At 58.9% G+C, this 21,265-nt stretch overlaps 2 protein-coding genes across 2 annotated transcripts in view; both read right to left on the bottom strand.

The window, feature by feature from the left end:
* Positions 1–21,265, bottom strand: part of LOC146422641 (A.superbus venom factor 1-like) — a 52,903-nt gene that overhangs the window by 17,260 nt on the left and 14,378 nt on the right. The window contains exons 10-25 of the mRNA XM_085046001.1: positions 20,736–20,851; positions 19,302–19,448; positions 16,806–17,018; positions 15,764–15,958; positions 14,323–14,484; positions 13,650–13,779; positions 10,449–10,520; positions 8,302–8,502; positions 7,291–7,405; positions 5,909–5,994; positions 4,112–4,251; positions 3,789–3,998; positions 2,612–2,678; positions 1,997–2,083; positions 1,102–1,305; positions 294–369 (exon numbers count right to left, since the gene is read on the bottom strand). Of these exons, the coding sequence (XP_084902127.1) occupies positions 294–369; positions 1,102–1,305; positions 1,997–2,083; positions 2,612–2,678; positions 3,789–3,998; positions 4,112–4,251; positions 5,909–5,994; positions 7,291–7,405; positions 8,302–8,502; positions 10,449–10,520; positions 13,650–13,779; positions 14,323–14,484; positions 15,764–15,958; positions 16,806–17,018; positions 19,302–19,448; positions 20,736–20,851 (2,221 nt within the window). The remainder of the gene's footprint in view (positions 1–293; positions 370–1,101; positions 1,306–1,996; positions 2,084–2,611; positions 2,679–3,788; positions 3,999–4,111; positions 4,252–5,908; positions 5,995–7,290; positions 7,406–8,301; positions 8,503–10,448; positions 10,521–13,649; positions 13,780–14,322; positions 14,485–15,763; positions 15,959–16,805; positions 17,019–19,301; positions 19,449–20,735; positions 20,852–21,265) is intronic.
* Positions 8,517–9,607, bottom strand: LOC146422643 (uncharacterized; the record flags this gene model as incomplete). Its single annotated transcript, XM_085045757.1, has 2 exons — positions 9,564–9,607; positions 8,517–9,462 (listed from the first exon to the last, which is right to left on the bottom strand). Coding segments are annotated over exons 1-2 (990 nt in total), but the record flags the coding sequence as incomplete, so codon positions are not given.

The raw sequence follows: 21,265 nt of genomic DNA, 5'->3' as shown, positions 1-21,265 counted from the left end.
GTGGACCTGTTCCTTGGCCCAGGTGAGAGTGGTGGGACACCTGAGAGTGGTGGACCTGTCACCTGGCCCAGGTGAGGATGGTGGTGGGACACCTGAGCATGGCGGTCATGTCACCTGGCCTAGGTGAGGGTGGTGGTGGGACACCTGAGCGTGGTGGTCACATCACCTGGCCCAGGTGAGGATGGTGGTGGGACGCCTGAGCGTGGTGGACCTCTCACCTGGCCCAGGTGGTGGTGGGACACCTGAGCGTGGTGGACCTGTCACCTGGCCCAGGTGGTGCTGGTGGGACTCACCAGGTGCTGGACGGTCGGTTGAGGAACGCGGCGTAGGAACTGTCCGGTTTGCGGAAGGCCAACTGCTGGGTGTAACCTGCGGGAGATGGTGGCTGGTCAAGGGGTGGACAGTGGTGGCCTCCAGGTCCTTCAGGCATTGGTCAGTCCAAGGGGTGGCCAGGGGTGGCTTCAGGCCACCAGTGTCCTCCAGGCATTGGTCAATTTGAGGAGTGTCCAGAGGTGGCTTCAGGGCCACCAAGGTCCTCCAGATATTGGTCAGTGTGAGAAATGTCCAGGGGTGGCTTGAGGCCACCAAGGTCCTCCAACCATTGACCAACACAACACCCAGGGGTGGCTTCACCTGAACTCCTGGAGGTGGCTTCAGGCCACCAGTGACCTCCAACCATTGACCAACACAAGGAGTGTCCAGGGGTGGCTTGAGGCCACCAAGGTCCTCCAGATACTAGTCAATGTGAGAAGTGGCCAGTGATGGCATCAGGCTACCAGTGACCTCCAACCATTGACCAACGAGAGGAGTGGCCAGGGGTAGCTTGAGGCCACCAAGGTCCTCCAACCATTGGTCAATGTGAGAAGTGTCCAGTGGTAGCCTCAGGCCACCAAGGTCCTCCAGGCATTGGTCACTTTGAGGAGTGTCCAGAGGTGGCGTGAGGCCACCAAGGTCCTCCAACCATTGGCCAATGTGAGAAGTGGCCAGTGGTGGCATCAGGCCACCAGTGACCTCCAACCATTGGTCAATGTGAGAAGTGGCCAGTGGTGGCTCCAGACCACCAGTGACCTCCAGGCCATTGGTCAGTGGGACCATCCCCACCTTTTTTGATCAGCTCGATGGCCGCTGTCCGGCGGTCAACGCCGAAGTTCTCCCACTGCAGGGTCTTGTCCAGGTAGTGGACAGCGATGACCGTCGGGGTCATGCCGATCATGTTCTGCTCGCCGCAGCCCGACGGGGTGACGATCAGGTGCTTCAGCTTGGCGCCGTCGATGGCCTTCTCCACGATGATGGACACCGGGTTGCCTGGGACACCAGGGGACATCTCAGCGTCTGGGTTGTCCCACCTGTCCCACCACCCTGAGATGTTCCACCTGTCCCACCCTGAGATGCCCCACCTGTCCCACCCTGAGATGTTCCACCTGTCCCACCTTGAGATGTTCCACCTGTCCCACCAACCCAGGATGTCGCACTTGTCCCACACCAAGACGTCCCACCCTGAGATGTCCCACCTGTCCCACCAACCTGGGTTGTCCCACCTGTCCCATCCCAAGATGATGTCCCATCTGTCCCACCGAACTGGGATGTCCCACCTGTCCCACACCAAGATGTTCCCTGAGATGTCCCACCTGTCCCACCTTGAGATGTTCCACCTGTCCCACCACCCTGGGATGTTCCACCTGTCCCACACCAAGATGTCCCACCTGTCCCACCAACCCAGGACGTCCCACCTGTCCCCATCACTGCGCCAGGGACACCTTGGTGGCCACCCAAGTGACACGCTGGGACAACCCCAGGAGGCCACACTTGACCACCTTGAGGGGACAACCCTTCACACCAGGGTGAAGGTGGACACGGTGATGTCACCACCCCAGGGACACCACGATGACCACTCAGGTGACACTGGGACAGCACCACGAGGCCACACCTGACCGCTCTGAGAGGACAACCCTTCGTCCCGGGGTTGTCCCCACCGCTGTCCCCTCCCGGCGCTCACCTTGGATGCTGACTTTGGTCTCCGACTCGGTGTTGGGGACGATGTCCGAGAGGTCAGCGGCCTTCACCTTCTCCTCCTGCACCCCATCTGTGGCGTGGGGTGGACATGGTGACCCCCAGAGCTCCCAGGGTCACACCACGATGTCCCTTGTCCCTCCAGACCTCCCATGGTCACACCAGGACCTCCCTTGTCCCTCTGGACCTCCCATGGTCACACCAGGACCTCCCAGGTCACACCAGGATGTCCCTTGTCCCTCTGGACCTCCCAGGGTCACACCAGGAACTCCCAGGGTCACACCACAATGTCCCTTGTCCCTCTGGACATCCCAGGGTCACACCAGGATGTCCTTTGTCCCTCCAGGGTCACACCACGACCTCCCTTGTCCCTCCAGACCTCCCAGGGTCACACCACGATGTCCCTTGTCCCTTGAGATGCCCCAGCTCCGTGGTGGGATGTCCCTTGTCCCCCAGAACGTCCCAAATGTGACCTTGGGGTATCTCCTTGATATCTCAAGATGTCCCAAAGCCACAGTGGGATGTCCCTTGTCCCCAGAGATGTCCCAGCCCCACAGTGGGCTGTCCCTTGTCCCCAAGGCTGGCCATGGTGGTCACTCACTGACTCCCTTCTTCTGCGGGTCCAGCTCGACGATCTTCACTGTCTTCTCCAGCCGCATCCCCTCCGGCTGCCCAGGTAAAGGTGAGGCTCAGGTGGAGCTCAGGTGGAGCTCAGGTGGAGCTCAGGTGGAGGTGGGGCTGAGTTGGGGCCCAGGTGGAGCTGAGGTGGGGCTGAGGTGGAGCTGAGGTGGGGCTCAGGTGGGGCTGAGGTGGAGCTCAGGTGAAACTCGGGTGGAGCTCAGGTGGGGCTGGTCTGGGGTCCCACCTGCCCAACCCCTCCAGAGCAGCTGGGAGAGACCTCCCAGTATGAACCAGTATGAACCAGTATGAACCAGTACGAACCAGTACCCCCTGTCACACACTGGTGGCCACTTGACCACCTTGAGGGGACAACCCTTCATCCCAGGGTGAAGGTGGACACAGCACCATGGACATCTCAGGGACATCACAATGGTCACTCAGGCCATCCTGGACAACCCTTCATCCCAGGGTGAGGATGGACATGGTGACGTCACCGTGCTGGGGACACCTCAATGGTCACTCAGGCCATCCTGAGGGGACAACCCTTCATCCCAGGGTGAAGGTGGACACAGCACCATGGACATCTCAGGGACATCACAATGGTCACTCAGGCCATCCTGGACAACCCTTCATTCCAGGGTGAGGATGGACATGGTGACGTCACCACGCTGGGGACACCACAATGGTCACTCAGGTGACACACTGGGACATCCTCAGGAGGCCACTTGACCACCTTGAGGGGACAACCCTTCATCCCAGGGTGAAGGTGGGCACATCACCATGGACATCTCAAGGACACCTCAATGGCCATCCTTGAGGGGACAACCCTTCATCCCAGGGTGAAGGTGGACACATCACCATGGACACCTCAGGGTCACCTCAATGGCCATCCTGGACAACCCTTCATCCCAGGGTGAAGATGGACACAACACCATGGACACCTCAGGGACATCACAATGGTCACTCAGGTGACACACTGGGACATCCTCAGGAGGCCACATTTGGCCACCTTGAGGGGACAACCCTTCATCCCAGGGTGAGGATGGACACATCACCACGGACACCTCAAGGACACCTCAGTGGCCATCCTGAGAGGACAACCCTTCATCCCAGGACACCACCACGGCCACCTCAAGGCCACCACCACGGCCACTCACCACAACTCGGAGCTTCTTCTTGACTCCGTCGCCGTACTGACCGCGGACGGCGGCCTTGACCTCGATGTCCAGCAGTCCGAGCTTGAGGGGGACGATGACGAAGGACACGGTGCGGGACGACTCGCCCTTCACGCGCAGCGTCTGCTGGAATCGCCGCTTGGCCGTCGAGGCGCTGCACAGGTCGGGGTTGTGGACCAACTCCACGCGCACCTGGGCGGGGACAGAGGGGACGCCGCGGTCACACGGGGAGGGGACACCTGAGCAGGATCCAAAACCACGTCCGGAGAAGGTGGTGGGACCCCAAAACCACGTCCCCAGCTGACCGTGATCTCGTGCAGCCAGTAGTTGTAGAGGATGGCGCGGATCTCCACCTGCTCGTTCCTCACCACCGAGTAGGGCAGGCGCAGGTCGATGAAGAAGTTCTTCATCACCGTGATCTCGTAGGGGTCGGCCACGCACAGACCTGCGGTGGGGACACACCAGGGGGTTGGGGACACCTCGTGGCGCTGAGGTGGCACCGAGACCTTCTGAGGGACCTGAGAGGCTTTGTGAGGTTTGGGAGATTCCTCAAACCCTCAAACGAGTTGTGCCAAGGTTGAGGAGATCCATCAAGTCCCATGGACTTCTCCCAATGTTTAGGAGATCCCTCAAGTCTCAGGAGTCTTCCCAGGGTTTAGGAGATCCTCTGAATCCCAAAGAGTTCTCCCAAGCTTTAGGAGATTCCACAAGTCCAAGGAGCTCTCAGAAGGTTGAGGAGATCCATCAAGTCCCATGGACTCCTCCCAATGTTTAGGAGATCCATCAAGTCTCAGGAGTCCTCCCATGGTTTAGGAGATCCCTCAAGTCTCAGGAGTCCTCCCATGGTTAAGGAGATCCATCAAGACCTAAGGAGTTCTCCCAAGCTTTAGGAGATCCATCAAGGCTCAAGGACTCCTCCCAAGCTTTAGGAGATCCCTCAAGTCCCATGGACTTCTCCCAAGGTTTAGGAGATCCCTCAAGTCTCAGGAGTCCTCCCAAGCTTTAGGAGATTCCTCAAGTCCCATGGACTTCTCCCAAGGTTTAGGAGGTCCATCAAGTCCCACGGACTCCTCCCAAGCTTTAGGAGATTCCTCAAGTCTCAGGAGTCCTCCCATGGTTTAGGAGATCCATCAAGTCCCAGGAGTCTTCCCAGGCTTTAGGAGATCCTCTGAATCCCAAAGAGTTCTCCCAAGCTTTAGGAGATTCCACAAGTCCAAGGAGCTCTCAGAAGGTTGAGGAGATCCCTCAAGACCCATGGACTCCTCCCAAGGTTGAGGAGATCCATCAAGTCCCAGGAGCCCTCCCAAGTTCAGAACATCCCCAGAAGCCCATGGAATTCTCCCGAGCTTTAGGAGATCCCTCAGGTTCATAGGAGTCCTCCAAGTTCAGGAGATCCCTTGAATCCCAAAGAATTGTCCCAAGGTTTAGGAGATCCATCAAGTCCCAGGAGTCCTCCCAAGGTTGAGGAGATCCCTCAAGACCTAAGGAGTTCTCCCAAGGTTTAGGAGATCCATCAAGTCCCAGGAGTCCTCCCAAGGTTGAGGAGATCCCTCAAGACCTAAGGAGTTCTCCCAAGGTTTAGGAGATCCATCAAGTCCCAGGAGTCCTCCCAAGGTTGAGGAGATCCCTCAAGACCTAAGGAGTTCTCCCAAGGTTTAGGAGATCCATCAAGTCCCAGGAGTCCTCCCAAGGTTGAGGAGATCCCTCAAGACCTAAGGAGTTCTCCCAAGGTTTAGGAGATCCATCAAGTCCCAGGAGTCCTCCCAAGGTTGAGGAGATCCCTCAAGACCTAAGGAGTTCTCCCAAGGTTTAGGAGAATCCACAAGTCCCACAAGTCCTCCCAAGGTTTAGGAGATCCCTCAATCCCATGGACTTCTCCCAAGCTTTAGGAGATCCCACAAGTCCATGGACTCCTCCCAATGTTGAGGAGATCCCACAAGTCCCAGGAGTCCTCCAAACCTTTAGGAGATCCCTCAAGTCCCATGGACTTCTCCCAAGCTCTAGGAGATCCCTCAAGTCCAAGGAGTTCTCAGAAGGTTGAGGAGATCCCTCAAGTCCCATAGACTTCTCCCAAGCTTTAGGAGATCCCTCAAGTCCCATACCCTTGGATGGGGAAAGGCTGACCGCCAGGACCTCCCAGGTGGTGATGGAGTCCTTCAGGTACACAGGCAGCGTCTTGGCCGAGACCCTGGAGAGGACAGGAGTGACCAGGAGGGACATGGACCACCCCAGCCAGGCTGAGGGGATGTCACCACGGGATGTCCCTTGTCCCCAAGATGTCCCAAACCCACAGCGGGACTTCCCTTGTCACCAAAGATGTCCCAAACCCCCAGGTAGGACCAGGAGCTTGGAGATGACCCCTGAGCAGACCACAGGTGGTCCTCAGCCAGCTCCAGGGGGTCAGTGGTGACCGTGTCTGGATTTGGGGTGACCATGTCTGGAGTTGGGGTGACCATGTCTGGATTTGGGGTGACCACAACCAGTTTAGGAGTGACCATAACCAGTTTTGGGATGACCACAACCAGTTTAGGAGTGACCACAACCAGTTTTGGGGTCTCCAGAGCTGTCTGAACAGGATGGACATAGGATGACCATCCCCAGACCAGACCATGGGGTGGGACGGTGGTGGAGTTGGGGGGACCATGACCAGTTTTGGGGTGACCATGTCTGGATTTGGGGTGACCACAACCAGTTTTGGGGTGACCATAACCAGTTTATGAGTGACCATAACCAGTTTTGGGATCTCCAGAGCTGTCCAAGCGGGACAGACACAGGATGACCACCCCCAGACCGGACCATGGGGTGGGACGGTGGTGGAGTTGGGGTGACCATAACCAGGTTTGGGGTGACCATGTCTGGATTTGGGATGACCATAACCAGTTTTGGGGTGACCACAACCAGTTTTGGGGTCTACAGAGCTGTCCAAGCGGGATGGACACGGGATGACCATCCCCAGACCAGACCATGGGGTGGGACGGTGGTGGAGTTGGGGTGACCATAACCAGGTTTGGGGTGACCATGTCTGGATTTGGGATGACCATAACCAGTTTAGGAGTGACCATAACCAGTTTTGGGGTCTCCAGAGCTGTCCAAGCGGGATGGACACGGGATGACCATCCCCAGACCAGACCATGGGGTGGGACGGTGGTGGAGTTGGGGTGACCATAACCAGGTTTGGGGTGACCATGTCTGGATTTGGGATGACCATAACCAGTTTAGGAGTGACCATAACCAGTTTTGGGGTCTCCAGAGCTGTCCAAGCAGGATGGACATAGGATGACCATCCCCAGACCAGGCCATGGGGTGGGATGGTGGTGGATTTGGGGTGACCACAACCAGTTTTGGGGTGACCATAACTGGATTTGGGGTGACCATAACCAGTTTTGGGGTCTCCAGAGCTGTCCAAGCGGGATGGACACAGGATGACCACCATCAGACCGGACCATGGGGTGGGACAGTGGTGGGACAGGAGGTCCAGGCTCACCCCAGGTCGTTGGGCGCCTCGGTGAGATGTTCCACCTGCCACAGCCAGCTCTCGGGGAAGAGACTCCGCGAGACGATGTCATCGTCCGGCGAGAAGAGATCGTCGTCCTCCTGGCCTGGGGGCGGTGGCATCGGACCTCGCGAGCGTGGCCTCAGGGCTGCGACCCCTGAGCGGAGCCGGGATGACCCCAGTGCCACCCCAGTGTCACCCCAGTGCCACCCCAGTGTCACCCCAGTGCCACCTCAGTGCCACCTCAGTGCCACTCCTTGTCTTGCCCAAGCAAGGCCACCCAAGTGCCACCCAAGGGTTGCTCAATGTTCAGCCAAGGGTTGGCCAAGGATGGCCAAGGAACGCCTGAGGGACACCTGAGCTTCACCTAAGGAACACCTGAGGTCCACCCGACCTTCACCCAAGGAACACCTAAGGAATTCCTGAGGTCCACCTGACCTTCACCCAAGGAAAGTCCAAAGAAACACCTAACCTTCACCAAGGAACATCTGAGAAACACCCAAGAAGTTCCTGAGGTCCACCTAACCTTCACCCAATGAACACCTGAGGAACACCCAAGGAACTCCTGAGGTCCACCCGACCTTCACCAAGGAACCCCCAAACACCACCCAAGACCTCCCAGCCTTCACCCAAGCTCCACCTGAGGAACACCTAAGGAATTCCTGAGGTCCACCTGTCCTCCACCAAGGAACACCTGAGGAATTTCTGAGGTCCACCTGACCTTCACCAAGGAACATCTGAGGAACACCCAAGAAGTTCCTGAGGTCCACCCAATCTTCACCAAGGAACACCTAAGGAATTCCTGAGGTCCACCTGACCTTCGCCCAAGGAAAGTCCAAAGAAACATCTAAGCTCCACCTGACCTTCACCAAGGAACATCTGAGGAACACCCAAGAAGCTCCTGAGCTCCACCCAACCTTCACCAAGGAACCCCCAAACACCACCCAAGAACCTCCCAACCTCCACCCAACCTTCTCCCACCCTCCCCAGCCCAACACTTGCTTCTGGCCAGGCCGGCGGTCGGCGACTTCTTCTGCTGGTCGCGCTTGGCCGCGATGAAGGTGCAGCAGTCGAGGAAGGCGCGGACGCAGGCCTGGCCCTCCTGGATGTACGCTGTCCTCTGCTCGCAGCCGTGTCCCATCGGGTTCTCCTTCATGCCGTCCTCGCAGCACTTCCGCTCCAGCTTGTCCGAGTACTCGGCCGCTGAGGGACAGAGGGACAGCGGTGGTGGGGATGGTGGTGGGGTGGGTTTTGGGGTGTGGGACACTCTGGTGGCCTTTGGGACATGGGACACTTTGGTGGCCTTTAGGACATGGGGACATTGGGGTGTGGGACATTCTGGTGGCTTCTTGGGGGTGTGGGACATCCTGGTGGCTCTTGGGACATGGGGACATTGGGGGTAGGGGACATCCTGGTGGCTTTTGGGGCTGTGGGACACTCTGGTGGCCTTTGGGACATGGGGACATTGGGGTGTGGGACACTCTGGTGGCTCCTGGGGATGGGGACAGCAGGGTGTGGGACACTCTGGTGGCTCTTGGGACATGGGGACATTGAGGTGTGGGACACTCTGGTGGCTTTTGGGGTGTGGGACACTCTGGTGGCTCTTGGGACATGTGGCTTTTGGGGGTGTGGGACATCCTGGTGGCTTCTTGGGGGTGTGGGACACTCTGGTGGCTCTTGGGACATGGGGACATTGGGATGTGGGACATTCTGGTGGCCTTTGGGACATGGGACACTCTGGTGGCTTTTAGGAATGTGGCTTTTGGGGGTAGAGGACATTCTGGTGGCTTTTGGGGGTGTGGGACATTCTGGTGGCTCTTGGGACATGGGGCTTTGGGGGTGTGGGACGTTCTGGTGGCTCCTGGGGATGGGGACAGCAGGGTGGGGACACTCTGGTGGCTCTTGGGACATGGGGACATTGGGGTGTGGGACATCCTGGTGGGTTTTGGGGGTGTGGGACACTCTGGTGGCTTTTGGGACATGTGACTTTTGGGGGTGTGGGACATCCTGGTGGCCTCTGGGACATGAGGCTTTGGGGGTAGAGAACATCTTGGTGGCTTTTGGGGGTGTGGGACACTCTGGTGGCTCCTGGGAATGGGGACATTGGGGTGTGGGACACTCTGGTGGCCTTTGGGCTTTTGGGGTGTGGGACATTCTGGTGGCCTTTAGGACATGGCGACATTGGGGTGTGGGACATCCTGGTGGCTCCTGGGGATGGGGACAGTGGGGTGAGGACATCCTGGTGGCTCTTGGGACATGGGGACATTGGGTGTGGGACACTCTGGTGGTTCTTGGGGGTGTGGGACATTCTGGTGGCCTTTAGGACATGGGGCGTGGGACATTCTGGTGGCCTTTAGGACATTGGGGACATTGGGGTGTGGGACACTCTGGTGGCTCTTGGGGGGTGTGGGACATTCTGGTGGCCTTTGGGACATGGGGACATTGGGGTGTGGGACATTCTGGTGGCTCTTGGGAGTGTGGGACACTCTGGTGGCCTTTAGGACATGTGGCTTTTGGGGGTGTGGGACATCCTGGTGGCTTCTTGGGGGTGTGGGACACTCTGGTGGCCTTTGGGACATGGGGTGTGGGACATTCTGGTGGCCTTTGGGACATGGGGCTTTGGGGGTGTGGGACATCCTGGTGGCTCTTGGGACATGGGGACATTGGGATGTGGGACATTCTGGTGGCTCTTGGGGGTGTGGGACACTCTGGTGGCCTTTGGGACATGGGGACATTGGAGTTTGGGACACTCTGGTGGCCTTTGGGGATGGGGACAGCAGGGTGTGGGACGTTCTGGTGGCTTCTTGGGGGTGTGGGACATTCTGGTGGCCTTTGAGACATGGGGCTTTTGGAGGTGTGGGACATCCTGGTGGTTCTTGGGGGTGTGGGACATCCTGGTGGCTCCTGGGACATGGGACTTTTGGGGGTGTGGGACATTCTGGTGGCTTTTGGGACATGTGGCTTTTGGGGGTGTGGGACATCCTGGTGGCTCTTGGGACATGGGGACATTGAGGTGTGGGACACTCTGGTGGCCCTTGGGACATGGGACACTCTGGTGGTCTCTGGGACAAGGGACACTCTGGTGACCTCAGGGACAAGGGACACCCCACAGTGCTCCTGGGGACAAGGGACACCGCCGTGTCACCTACCCTTGCTGCCCTTGTACTCGGCGAGGGCCAGCGAGCGGCGCTTGCGCTTGGCAGGCTGGGGACACTGGAGCTCTGGGGACAGAGGGGACAATGGTCAGTGACCCACAGGGGACAGAGGGGGACAGAGGGGACAATGGTCAGTGACCCACAGTGACCCACAGGGGACAGAGGGGACAATGGTCAGCGACCCACAGTGACCCTCAGGGGACAGAGGGGACAATGGTCAGCGACCCACAGTGACCCTCAGGGGACAGAGGGGACAATGGTCAGCGACCCACAGTGACCCACACTGGAGCTCTGGAGACAGAGGGGACAACAGTCAGTGACCCACAGCGACCCACAGGGGACAGAGGGGACAATGGTCAGTGACCCATGGGGGACAGAGGGGACAATGGTCAGTGACCCACAGTGACCCACAGGGGACAGAGGGGACAATGGTCAGTGACCCACAGGGGACAGAGGGGACAATGGTCAGTGACCCACAGTGACCCATGGGGGACAGAGGGGACAATGGTCAGTGACCCACAGTGACCCTCAGGGGACAGAGGGGACAATGGTCAGTGACACACAGTGACCCACAGGGGACAGAGAGGGCAATGGTCAATGACCCACAGTGACCCACTGGGGACAGAGGGGACAGAGGGGACAGAGGGGACAGTGGTCAGTGACCCACAGGGGACAGAGAGGACAATGGTCAGTGACCCACAGTGGAGCTCTGGGGACAGAGGGGACAATGGTCAGTGACCCACAGTGACCCACAGGGGACAGAGGGGACAATGGTCAGTGACCCACAGTGACCCTCGGGGACAGAGGGGACAGAGGGGACAGAGGGGACAATGGTCAGTGACCCACAGTGACCCACAGGGGACAGAGGGGACAGAGGGGACAATGGTCAGTGACCCAAGAGTGGAGCTCTGGGGACAGAGGGGACAATGGTCAGTGACCCACAGGGGACAGAGGGGACAATGGTCAGTGACCCACAGGGGACAGAGGGGACAATGGTCAGCGCCCCACAGTGTCACATCCCAAAGTTCAGGGTCACCTGTCCCATCCCTGAGATGTCACACTGCTCCAGCCTTGAAATGTCACCTCCCTGGGGTGTCACATCCCTGAAGTGTCACCTACCCCATCTCCAGGATGTCACATCCCCGAGGTGTCACCTCCCCCGTCCCTGAGGTGTCACACTTTCCTGTCCTTGAAATGTCACATCCCTAAAGTGTCACCTCCCCCATCTCCAAGATGTCACATCCCTGAGGTGTCACCTCAACCATCCCCTAAATGTCACCTATCCCACCCCTGAAGTGTCACCTCCCCCATTTGAGGTGTCACACTACTCCATCCTTGAAATGTCACATCCCTGAGGTGTCACCTCCCCTGTCCCTGAGGTGTCACACTTTCCTGTCCTTGAAATGCCACATCCCTGGGATGTCACCTCCCCCATGTTCAAGACGTCACATCCCTGAGGTGTCACCTCCCCCATCTCCAGGATGTCACATCCCCGAGGTGTCACCTCAACCATCCCCCAAATGTCACCTTATCCTGTCCCTGAGGTGTCACTTCTTCCATCCCTGAGGTGTCACACTTTCCTGTCCTTGAAATGCCCCATCCCTGAGGTGTCACCTCCCCGTCCCCAAAGTGCCACCTCCCCCATCCCTGAGGTGTCACCTCCCCATCTCCAAGATGTCACATCCCTGAGGTGCCACCTCCCCCGTCCCTGAGGTGTCACACTTTCCTGTCCTTGAAATGCCACATCCCTGAGGTGTCACCTCCTCCATCTCTGAGGTGTCACCTCATCCATCCCCTAAATGTCACCTATGCCATCCCTGAAGTGTCACCTCCCCCATTTGAGGTGTCACACTGCTCCATCCTTGAAATGTCACATCCCCAAAGTGCCACTTCCCCTGTTCCTGAGGTGTCACCTCCCCCATCTCCAAGATGTCACATCCCCGAAGTGTCACCTCCACTGTCCCTGAGGTGTCACACTTTCCTGTCCTTGAAATGTCACATCCCCGAAGTGCCACCTCCCCCATCCCTGAGGTGTCACATCCCTAAAGTGTCACCTCCCCCATCTCCAAGATGTCACATCCCTGAGGTGTCACCTCAACCATCCCCCAAATGTCACCTTCCCTGTCCCTGAGGTGTCACACTTTCCTGTCCTTGAAATGTCACATCCCCGAAGTGCCACCTCCCCTGTCCCTGAGGTGTCACCTCCCCCATCTCCAAGATGTCACATCCCTGAGGTGTCACCTCAACCATCTCTGAGGTGTCACCTCATCCATCCCCTAAATGTCACCTCCCCCATCTCCAAGATGTCACATCCCCGAGGTGTCACCTCCCCCATCTCCAAGATGTCACATCCCTGAGGTGTCACCTCAACCATCCCCCAAATGTCACCTTCCCTGTCCCTGAGGTGTCACACTTTCCTGTCCTTGAAATGTCACATCCCCGAAGTGCCACCTCCCCTGTCCCTGAGGTGTCACCTCCCCCATCTCCAAGATGTCACATCCCTGAGGTGTCACCTCAACCATCTCTGAGGTGTCACCTCATCCATCCCCTAAATGTCACCTCCCCCATCTCCAAGATGTCACATCCCCGAGGTGTCACCTCCCCCATCTCCAAGATGTCACATCCCTGAGGTGTCACCTCAACCATCCCCCAAATGTCACCTTCCCTGTCCCTGAGGTGTCACACTTTCCTGTCCTTGAAATGTCACATCCCTGAGGTGTCACCTCCCCCATCTCCAAGATGTCACATCCCCGAGGTGTCACCTCCTCCATCCCTGAGGTGTCATCTCCTCCATCCCTGAGGTGTCACATCCCTGAAGTGTCACCTCCACTGTCCCTGAGGTGTCACACTTTCCTGTCCTTGAAATGTCACATCCCCGAAGTGCCACCTCCCCTGTCCCTGAGGTGTCACATCCCCGAGGTGTCACCTCCCCCATCTCCAAGATGTCACATCCCTAAAGTGTCACCTCCCCCATCTCCAAGATGTCACATCCCTGAGATGTCACCTCCCCTGTCCCTCATGTGTCACATCCCTGAGGTGTCACCTCCCCCATCTCCAAGATGTCACATCCCCGAAGTGCCACCACCCCTGTCCCCGAGCTGTCACCCTTTCTCACCCTTGAAACGTCACATCCCATCCCCGAAGTGCCACCCCCCTGTCCCCGAGGTGCCACCCCCCTGTCCCCGAGTGTCCCACCTGACCGCTGGGGTGTGGTCAGCGCGACGCTGGTGGTCAAGCTCAGGCCAGCGTCCGCGAAGACCCCGATGTTGTCCCTGCCGCTGCCCGGCGTGCAGCCGATGTCACTCTTCTCCACCGTGTCCCAAATCTGTCACCAAGGGGACGCCGAGATGGTCATTGTCACCACCAGGGACATTGGGATGGTCATTGTCACCAGCCAGGGATGATGGGGACACTGTGATGGTCATTGTCACCATCTGGGGATGATGGGGACAGCTGGGATGGTCATTGTCACCACCCAGGGATGATGGGGACACTGGGATGGTCATTGTCACCACCCAGGGATGATGGGGACACTGGGATGGCCATTGTCACCACCAGGGCATGATGGGGACAGCTGGGATGGTCATTGTCACCACCAGGGGACAATGGGGATGGGGACAGCCATGATGGCCACCCCTTGGGGACATCGGGGACAAGGCCACCCACCCGTGTCTGGGTGAGGTTCTCCTTGCTGAGGACCAATGGCCATGGCCACCACCCAGGGGACATCAGGGATGGGGACAACCATGATGGCCACCACCAGGGGACAGGGACAACCATGGTGGCCACCCCTTGGGGACATCAGGCACAGGGACAGCCATGGTGGCCACAGCCACCCCTTGGGGACATCGGGGACAAAGCCACCCACCCGTGTCTGGGTGAGCTTGTTCTTCTTGCTGAGGACGAAGACACCTTTGTCCACTGCCACCAGCCCCACGTGGGCCTTGTGGTCACCCTCGATGCGCAGCCTCATCGGTGTCCCCGGGTCGTGGACGCGATTGTCACCTTCTGTCGCGCCCTTCACCACCAGCTGGCACGGGAGGGACACGGCGGTGACGTCCCCAGGGTGTCCCCAAAGCCACCTTTGTCCCTTCCAGCCCAAGTCAGACCCACCACGGGCAGTTGGTGGCCGTGGGTTTTGTGGCTGGGTCACCTGGGTCACCTGGGTCATCTGGGTCACCAGGGCCATCTGGGTCACCAGGGTCACCTGAGTCACCAGGGCCACCAGGGCCACCTGGGTCACCTGGGTCACCAGGGCCACCAGGGCCACCAGGGTCACCTGGGTCACCTGGGCCATCTGGGCCACCAGGGCCCCTCAAGGACCACCCAAGTCCCTCAAGGACCTCCCAAGTCCCTCAAGAACCTCCCAAGGACCTCCCAAGACCCTCAAGAACCTCCAAAGTCCCTCAAGGACCTCCCAAACTCCTCAAGGACCTTCTAAACTCCTCAAGGACCTCCAAAGTCCCTCAAGAACCTCCCAAGTCCCTCAAGGACCTTCTAAACTCTTCAAGGACCTCCCAAGATCTTCAAGGACTTTCTGAACCCCTCAAGGACCTCCCAAGTCCTTCAAGGACCTCTCAAACCCCTCAAGGACCTTCTAAACCCTTCTAGGATCTCCCAAGCCCTTCCAAAGAACCCCCAAAAGCCCCCCAGGTGCTTCCAAATGTCCACCAAGTCCCTCAAGGGCCACCAGAACCTGTCCAAGGTCCCTCCAGGGCCACCCGAACCTGTCCAAGGTCCACCAAACCCCTCAAGAACCACTTCAAACCTTTCCAAGGTCCCTCAAGTCCCTCAAGGGCCACCTGAACCTGTCCAAGGTCCCTCCAGGGCCACCTGAACCTGTCCAAATGTCCACCAAACCCCTCAAGGGCCACCTGAACCTGTCCAAGGTCCCTCAAGGGCCACCTGAACCTGTCCAAGGTCCCCCAAGTCCCTCAAGGGCCACCAAAACCTTTTCGAGGTCCCTCAAGGGCCACCTGGACCTGTCCAAGGTCCCCCAAGTCCTTCAAGGGCCACCAGAACCTGTCCAAGGTCCCTCCAGGGCCACCTGCACCTGTCCAAGGTCCACCAAACCCCTCAAGAACCACTTCAAACCTGTCCAAGGTCCACCAAACCCCTCAAGGGCCACCTGAACCTGTCCAAATGTCCCCCAAACTCCTCAAGAGCCACCTGAACCTGTCCAAGGTCCCTCCAGGGCCACCTGAACCTGTCCAAATGTCCACCACATCCCTCAAGGGCCACCACTCCGGCCACCTCCAAGGCCCCACCCAACGTCCCCAGGACCCCCTGAGGCCATCAGGGTCACTCACGGTGCCCATGCAGGTGTCCTTGACGTCCACCCAGACGGAGTCGGCCACGATCTCGCCGGGCAGCACGTGGTAGTAAGCGACGATGCGGAAGGACGGGATGAGGTCAGGGGTCACCTGCAGGCTCATGGTCACCAGGCTCTGGCCGGCCTCGTGCTTCTGCCGGCCGGCGCGGAGGATGCGGCCTTTGCTCATGATCTGCGGGAAACGCCGGCGCGGTGACCATCCGGGTGGCCGGGCGGTCAAGATGAGTGACTGCCGGTCAAGGTGAGTGACCACCCAGACATCTGGCTGGTCAAGCTGAGTGGCCACCGGTCAAGCTGAGTGACCGCCAGTCAAGCTGAGTGACCACTCAGCCATCTGGCTGGTCAAGCTGAGTGACCACCAGTCAAGCTGAATGACCGCTGGTCAAGCTGAGTGACCACTGGTCAAGCTGAGTGACCGCCGGTCAAGCTGAGTGACCACCCAGACATCTGGCTGGTCAAGCTGAGTGACCACCACTCAAGCTGGGTGACCACCCAGACATCTGGCCGGTCAAGCTGAGTGACCACTGGTCAAGCTGAGTGACCACCCAGACATCTGGCTGGTCAAGCTGAGTGACTACTGGTCAAGCTGAGTGACCACCAGTCAAGCTGAGTGACTGCCGGTCAAGCTGAGTGACCACCCAGACATCTGGCTGGTCAAGATGAGTGACCACTGGTCAAGCTGAGTGACCACCAGTCAAGCCGAGTGACCACCCAGACATCTGGCTGGTCAAGCTGAGTGACCACCAGTCCACCCAGACATCTGGCCGGTCAAACAGCATGACTACTGGTCAAGCTGAGTGACCACTGGTCAAGCCGAGTGACCACCAGTCAAGCTGAGTGACCACCCAGATATCTGGCTGGTCAAGCTGAGTGACCACTAGTCAAGCTGAGTGACCACCAGTCAAGCTGAGTGACCGTGGGTCAAGCCGAGTGACCGCCGGTCAAGCCGAGTGACCACCAGTCAAGCCGAGTGACCGCCGGTCAAGCCGAGTGACCGCCGGCCAGCCGCGGGAACCCACCAGGTAGGTGAAGTAGGGCACGGTGTCGCGGACGTGGTTGTTGTTGGTCTTGAGGTGGAAATTGACCGCCAGGCTGTCCCCAGGCTGCAGCTCGCCTTTGGCCACGTCCAGGTGCAGGAAGTTGCCCGAGTTGGCCTGGCTGCGGTAAGCCTCGGCGGTCATCTGCCGCCACGCCTGGCGGTTCGCGGGCAGCCCGTGCTGGACAGTCCGAACCTGGGGTGGAGACACGGTGGTCAGCGGGGTCAGCGGGGAGGGCTTGGCCGCTGGAGAGGTTCCATGGAGGTCTTGGCCACTAGAGAGGCCTTGGCCACCATAGAGGTTTTGGCCACCACAGAGGTCTTGACCACTACAGAGGTCTTGGTCATCATGGAGGTCTTGGCCATCATGGAGGTCTTGGCCATTATGGACATGTGTTGGTCATCATGGAGGTCTTGGCCACCCTAAAGGTCTTGGCCACCATGGAGGTTTTGGCCACTACAGAGGTCTTGACCATCATGGAGGTCTTGGCCTCCATAGAGATCTTGACCATCACTGAGGTTTTGGCCATCATGGAGATGTGTTGGTCACCATGGAGGTCTTGGCCACCCTAAAGGTCTTGGCCACCATGGAGCTTTTGGCCACTACAGAGGTCTCGGTCATCATGGAGGACTTGTCCACCAGAGAGGTCTTGGCCATCATGGAGGTCTTGACCACCATAAAGGTCTTGGCCATCACGGAGGTTTTGGCCATTATGGAGATGTGTTGGTCACCGTGGAGGTCTTGACCATCATGGAAGTCTTGACCACCCTAGAGATCTTGGCCATTATGGAGGTTTTGGCCACCATGGAGGTCTTGGCCACCCTAGAGATCTTGGCCATTATGGACATGTGTTGGTCACCATGGAGGTCTTGGCCACCCTAAAGGTCTTGGCCACCATGGAGCTTTTGGCCACTACAGAGGTCTTGGTCATCATGGAGGACTTGTCCACCACAGATGACTTGACCACTGTAAAGGTCTTGGCCATCATGGAGATCTTGGCAACCCTAGAGAGCTCTTGGACACCCTAGAGGTCTTGGCCATTATGGAGATGTGTTGGTCATCATGGAGGTCTTGGCCACCATGGCGCTTTTGGCCACTACAGAGGTCTTGGTCATCATGGAGGACTTGTCCACCAGAGAGGTCTTGGCCACCATGGAGGTCTTGGCCATCATGGAGGTCTTGGCCACCAGAGAGGTGCTGGCCACCATGGAGGTCTTGACCACTGTAAAAGTCTTGGCCATCATGGAGGTCTTGGCCACCATGGAGATCTTGACTACCACAGAGATCTTGACCACCATAAAGGTCTTGGCCATCATGGAGGTTTTGGCCACCCTAGAGATCTTGGCCATCATGGAGGTGTGTTGGTCATCATGGAGGTCTTGGCCACCACAGATGACTTGACCACTGTAAAGGTCTTGGCCACCAGAGAGGTCTTGGCCATCATGGAGGTCTTGACCACCCTAGAGATCTTGGCCATTATGGAGGTTTTGGCCATCATGGAGATGTGTTGGTCACCATGGAAGTTTTGGCCACCGTAAAGGTCTTGGCCACCCTCGAGGTTTTGGCCACTGCAAAGCTCTTGGCCATCATGGAGATCTTGACCTCCACAGAGGTCTTGGCTACTGTAAGAGGTCTTGGCCATCATGGAGGTGTGGTGGCCATCATGGACATCTTGGCCACCACAGAGGTCTTGGCCTCTGTGAAGATTTTGGTCACCATGGAGGTCTTGGCCACCACAGGGGACTTGGTCATCATGGAGGTCTTGGCCACTGAAGAGGCCTCCTGCCCCTCCCTGGTGGCCTGGTCCTTGCTGACCATCTCGGTGGTCAAACTGACCATCTGCTGCTTTGGTTGGCCACTCAACCCCCATGGTCCCCCTGGCCTTGGCTCAAATGTCCATGCTCAACGTTTTGGCCACTCCTGTCCCCCTGGACTTGGCCACCCCAGTGTCCTGGTCACTGCTGACCCTGCTGACCCTGGCCACAGGTCACCATGGACAACTGACCACTGTGGACCCACAGGTCACCATGGACAACTGACCACTGTGGACCCACAGGTCACCATGGACAACTGACCACTGTGGACACCTCCACCAGTCTCCTTGCCATCATGGTCAACCTCATGGCTTGGTCAACTCAACTGCATTGGCCACCATGGTCACCCTGACCTTGGCCATGCTGGTCCTTGGCCAGTGATAGCCCCAGTCCTTGGTCCCTCTGGACATCTTGACCACCACGGCATCACCTTGGCCATCCTGCTTTTTGGCCAACCACGAGTGACCACGATGACCCTCGACCACCACCACGGACATCCAGGCCATCCTGGTCCCCCAGTCTGACCATCCTGACCCTCGGTGACCACGACCATCGGTCAACTTTGACCATCTCAGCCACCAGGCCACTTCTCCACCCCCCTGGCCACCCCAGTTCCGGTGTCACCGCGGTGTCCCCACGGTGTCCCCACGCTGTCCCCACTCACGGTGATGGGGACGCTGGCCTTGTTGGCCGGCATGTTGAGGACCAGCCTGGCCGTGCCGTCGCGCTGAGTGGACACTCTGTCCGGATAGCCATCGGCCTGGACGGCGACGCGCGGGGCTGGGGACCCGTCGGGGTTGGTGACAAAAACCTGCAGGGGACACGGGGATGTCACTGGGGGACGGGGAGGGAGGGAAGGACACTGGGAAGGGGTGGTGGCACCAGGAAGGGACACTGGGAAGTGGCACTGGGAAGGGGTGGTGGCACTGGGAAGGGACACTAGGAAGGGACACTGGGAAGGGGTGGTGGCACCAGGAAGGGACACTGGGAAGGGTTGGTGGCACTGGGAAAGGACATTGGGAAGGGCTGGTGGCACCAGGAAGGGACACTGGGAAGGGGTGGTGGCACCAGGAAGGGGTGGTGGCACCAGGAAGGGGTGGTGGCACTGGGAAGGGACAACGGGAAGGGACAATGACACTGGGAAGGGGTGGTGGCACCGGGAAAGGATACTGGGGAGGGGTGGTGACACTGGGAAAGGATACTGGGGAGGGGTGGTGGCACCAGAAAGGGACACTGGGAAGGGCTGGTGGCACCAGGAAGGGGTGGTGGCACCGGGAAGGGACACTGGGAAGGGGTGGTGGCACTGGGAAAGAGTACTGGGAAGGGTTGGTGGCACCGGGAAGGGTTGGTGGCACCTGGAAGGGACACTGGGAAGGGGTGGTGACATTGGGAAAGGACACTGGGAAAGGCTGGTGACATTGGGAAGGGTTGGTGGCACCAGAAAGGGACACTGGGGAGGGCTGGTGACATTGGGAAAGGACACTGGGAAGGGACAATGACATTGGGAAGGGCTGGTGGCACCGGGAAGGGACACTGGGAAGGGCTGGTGGCATGAGAAAGGGACACTGGGGAGGGCTGGTGACATTGGGAAAGGATACCAGGAAGGGTTGGTGGCACCAGGAAGGGACACTGGGAAGGGGTGGTGACATTGGGAAAGGACACTGGAAAGGGCTGGTGGCACCAGAAAGGGACACTGGGAAGGGCTGGTGACACTGGGAAGTGGCACCAGGAAGGGACACTGGGAAGGGCTGGTGACATTGGGAAAGGACACTGGGAAGGGCTGGTGGCACCGGGAAGGGCTGGTGGCACCTGGAAGGGACACTGGGAAGGGACAATGACACTGGGAAGGGCTGGTGGCACCATGAAGGGACACTGGGAGGTGACACCGCCACCAGAAAGTGCCACCCCAGTGACACGGGGACACTTTGCCATCCCCAGCCCCTCTCAGGTGACACCAGCACGTGACCCAGGGACAAACTTCTGTCCCCAAATCTCCTCCACCCTCAACCCCCTGCAGTGTCCCTGTCCCCAACCCGGCTCAGGCCACCCCCTGTGCCACCCCCCACCATGCCACCAGTGTCCCCAAGGTGTCACCAACCGTGAGGTCAAAGGGCATCCCGGGCTTGAAGTACTTGGGGGTGTGCGTGAAGTGGATGCTGTAGGGGGAGGTGACAATCGGGATGCCACCGCGCTGCGCCTCCACCATGTCACTGCCTGCGGGGACACCAGACTGGCCGTGTCACCTGGGGCCACCCGCCCTCATTGTCCCTGTCCCCTGTGTCCCCTGTGTCCCCAGTCCTTGCTGTTCCTGTCCCCACATGTCCCCCATGGCCTCCACCATGTCACTGCCTGCGGGGACACCGCGGTGGCCGTGTCACCTGGGGTCACCCGCCCGCATTGTCCCTGTCCCCTGTGTCCCCTGTGTCCTCAGTCCTCGCTGTCCCTGTCCCCTGTGTCCCCTGTGTCCCCAATCCTCGCTGTCCCTGTCCCCACATGTCCCCCATGGCGTCCACCATGTCACTGCCTGCGGGGACACCGCGGTGGCCGTGTCACCTGGGGTCCTTGTCACCCCATCTCAGGTGTCCCCATGTCTTCACTGTCCCCGTCCTGCCGAGTTCCCTTTGTCCC

Source organism: Lichenostomus cassidix, unplaced genomic scaffold (genome assembly GCF_008360975.1).
Source record: "Lichenostomus cassidix isolate B80296 unplaced genomic scaffold, HeHo_3.0 HiC_scaffold_39, whole genome shotgun sequence".
NCBI classification, from domain to species: Eukaryota; Metazoa; Chordata; class Aves; order Passeriformes; family Meliphagidae; genus Lichenostomus; species Lichenostomus cassidix.
This window is presented reverse-complemented; position numbering and strand designations above follow the sequence as displayed.